The following is a 1,694-nucleotide window of genomic DNA, read 5'->3' as shown; positions in this document are numbered from 1 at the left end:
CGAGATAATGCAGACACCTAACGACAAACACTGTATTAGTCCGGTTATATGAAGTACCTCGAACAGGCACATGCAAGAGAGGTCAAGGAGCAGAGGGACAGCGGGGAGCAAGAATAAATGGGACTTATTCTTCAATAAGTCCAAAGTTCATTGGGGATAATGAAAATTCCTGGGTACACACAGTGGCGATGGTCACAGACGTTATGAATGCATTTAATGCCAATGATGAGCACGTAGAAATGGGTAAGTCATGAATATGACATTCTGCACAGTCAAAATAAAAAACAAATGATAAAAATAGTTAATGGTAAATGGTTATTAAGTATAATATCAGGGATGGTATAGAAGCTGACATCTATGTATTTAATATTTCAAGAATGACTTCTAGCAATTCAAGAGCAAAGCCTGGGAGTTCTGGGGTCCCTAAGGACCAGCAGGAAGGGGCTCACAGTGGGGAAACACAAAGCCAAAACATTACATGTCTGTATCAGCCAGAGCTGAAGGTCTAAAAAGAAAGTGATGTAAAACGTAAAACCCAAATTCATCATGTAGAAGGCGACAAAGGTGACCACCAGCATCAGGATGGTGTGGGCGGCTCTGGTCTCTGGGGGGCAGGTGTGGGGGCCCCTGGGGGTGTGAATATACTGCACCCTCTGGTGATGTCTGCGGAGCAGACCCACCATGGAGCCACTGCCCCAGACCATGAGACCAATAAACACGGCATCCGGACAGGACCACAGGATGACAATAAAAGCCCTGGGACTCGGGGATGAGCAGAACCACCTGCCCTGTGTGTCAGTATAATTTCCTGTGTTCTGTGCATCAGTAACATTCACAGGAATAGAGATATTCAATAAGAGACCCAACACCCAGCAGACACAGCAGGAAGGACCAGTGACCCTGGGGGCTCTCCTGAGCATCGTGCACTCCACTCTCCCAGGGATGAGTGTGAACAACTGGTAGGTGCTCAGGACACAGGTGGAGCACAGGGTGGAGCTGCGAGCCACTCTCTGTGTATAATATACAAGTTTACACCCAAGACTGGACAGGGGGTTGGTCAAAAGAAAAGTCACCATTGTGTGGGGAATCCCAGAGGAGAGAAGAGCCAAGAGATTGGCCAAGGCCATGTGGGTGAGAACTGCATGTGTGGGTCTCTGCTTGCAGCCATACAAGACTGGGGAGACATTATGGAAAAAGAGGGTGACATTGGCCATCGTCCCAACTATAATTTGTAGCAGAAAGGTGGTTTTCAGAGTTACTTCCCCTGTGGTTTGTAGGACATCTTCCTTAAAAAGCATGGAGAGGGCTTCGGGGAGGCCTGGAGACAAAGGGGGCTGTGCTGGTGGTAACGTCAGCAGCCTTCTTACATAACCAGCATTGGGAAAGGATCCTTTCCCTTTCTTCTCCTGCAAACAGAGACTCTTCGTCCTCTGTAGAGATGGCTTTACCTGGAGAACATACACCTGATACCTGTTAATATTTACATTACCATTTTGTATTTATGTCTATTCACTTTCTGTTCTGCTTGTCCAGACTGTACAGTCCTTGAAATGAGGAACTGTCTGGGGTGTTCCACATACTGCTGTCCAATAGGTGCTCAGAGCCTGTCCCGAGTGTGACTGTGCCCCAAGGGACAAGGGCACATGCTGCTCCCCTGACAGACCCTGGTCAGCCTGCCTATTGTACAGATGGAT

At 47.8% G+C, this 1,694-nt stretch overlaps 1 protein-coding gene across 1 annotated transcript; it reads right to left on the bottom strand.

Annotated features, from left to right (window-relative positions):
• Nucleotides 1-392: 392 nt before the first annotated feature.
• On the bottom strand, nucleotides 393-1,298 carry LOC118973781 (vomeronasal type-1 receptor 4-like). The gene has a single exon (XM_037025658.2). The coding sequence runs from the start codon at nucleotides 1,296-1,298 to the stop codon at nucleotides 393-395; it is 906 nt and encodes a 301-aa protein (XP_036881553.2).
• Between the last annotated feature and the right edge of the window lie 396 nt (nucleotides 1,299-1,694).

Source organism: Manis javanica, chromosome 17 (genome assembly GCF_040802235.1).
Source record: "Manis javanica isolate MJ-LG chromosome 17, MJ_LKY, whole genome shotgun sequence".
Taxonomy (NCBI): domain Eukaryota; kingdom Metazoa; phylum Chordata; class Mammalia; order Pholidota; family Manidae; genus Manis; species Manis javanica.
The sequence above is the reverse complement of the archived record's forward strand: the minus strand, read 5'-3'. Positions and strand labels throughout refer to the sequence as shown.

What these genes read in the sequence shown, in the direction of transcription:
- LOC118973781 (XM_037025658.2), bottom strand. Translation starts at nt 1,298, where the DNA reads ATGCTTTTTAAGGAAGATGTCCTACAAACCACAGGGGAAGTAACTCTG.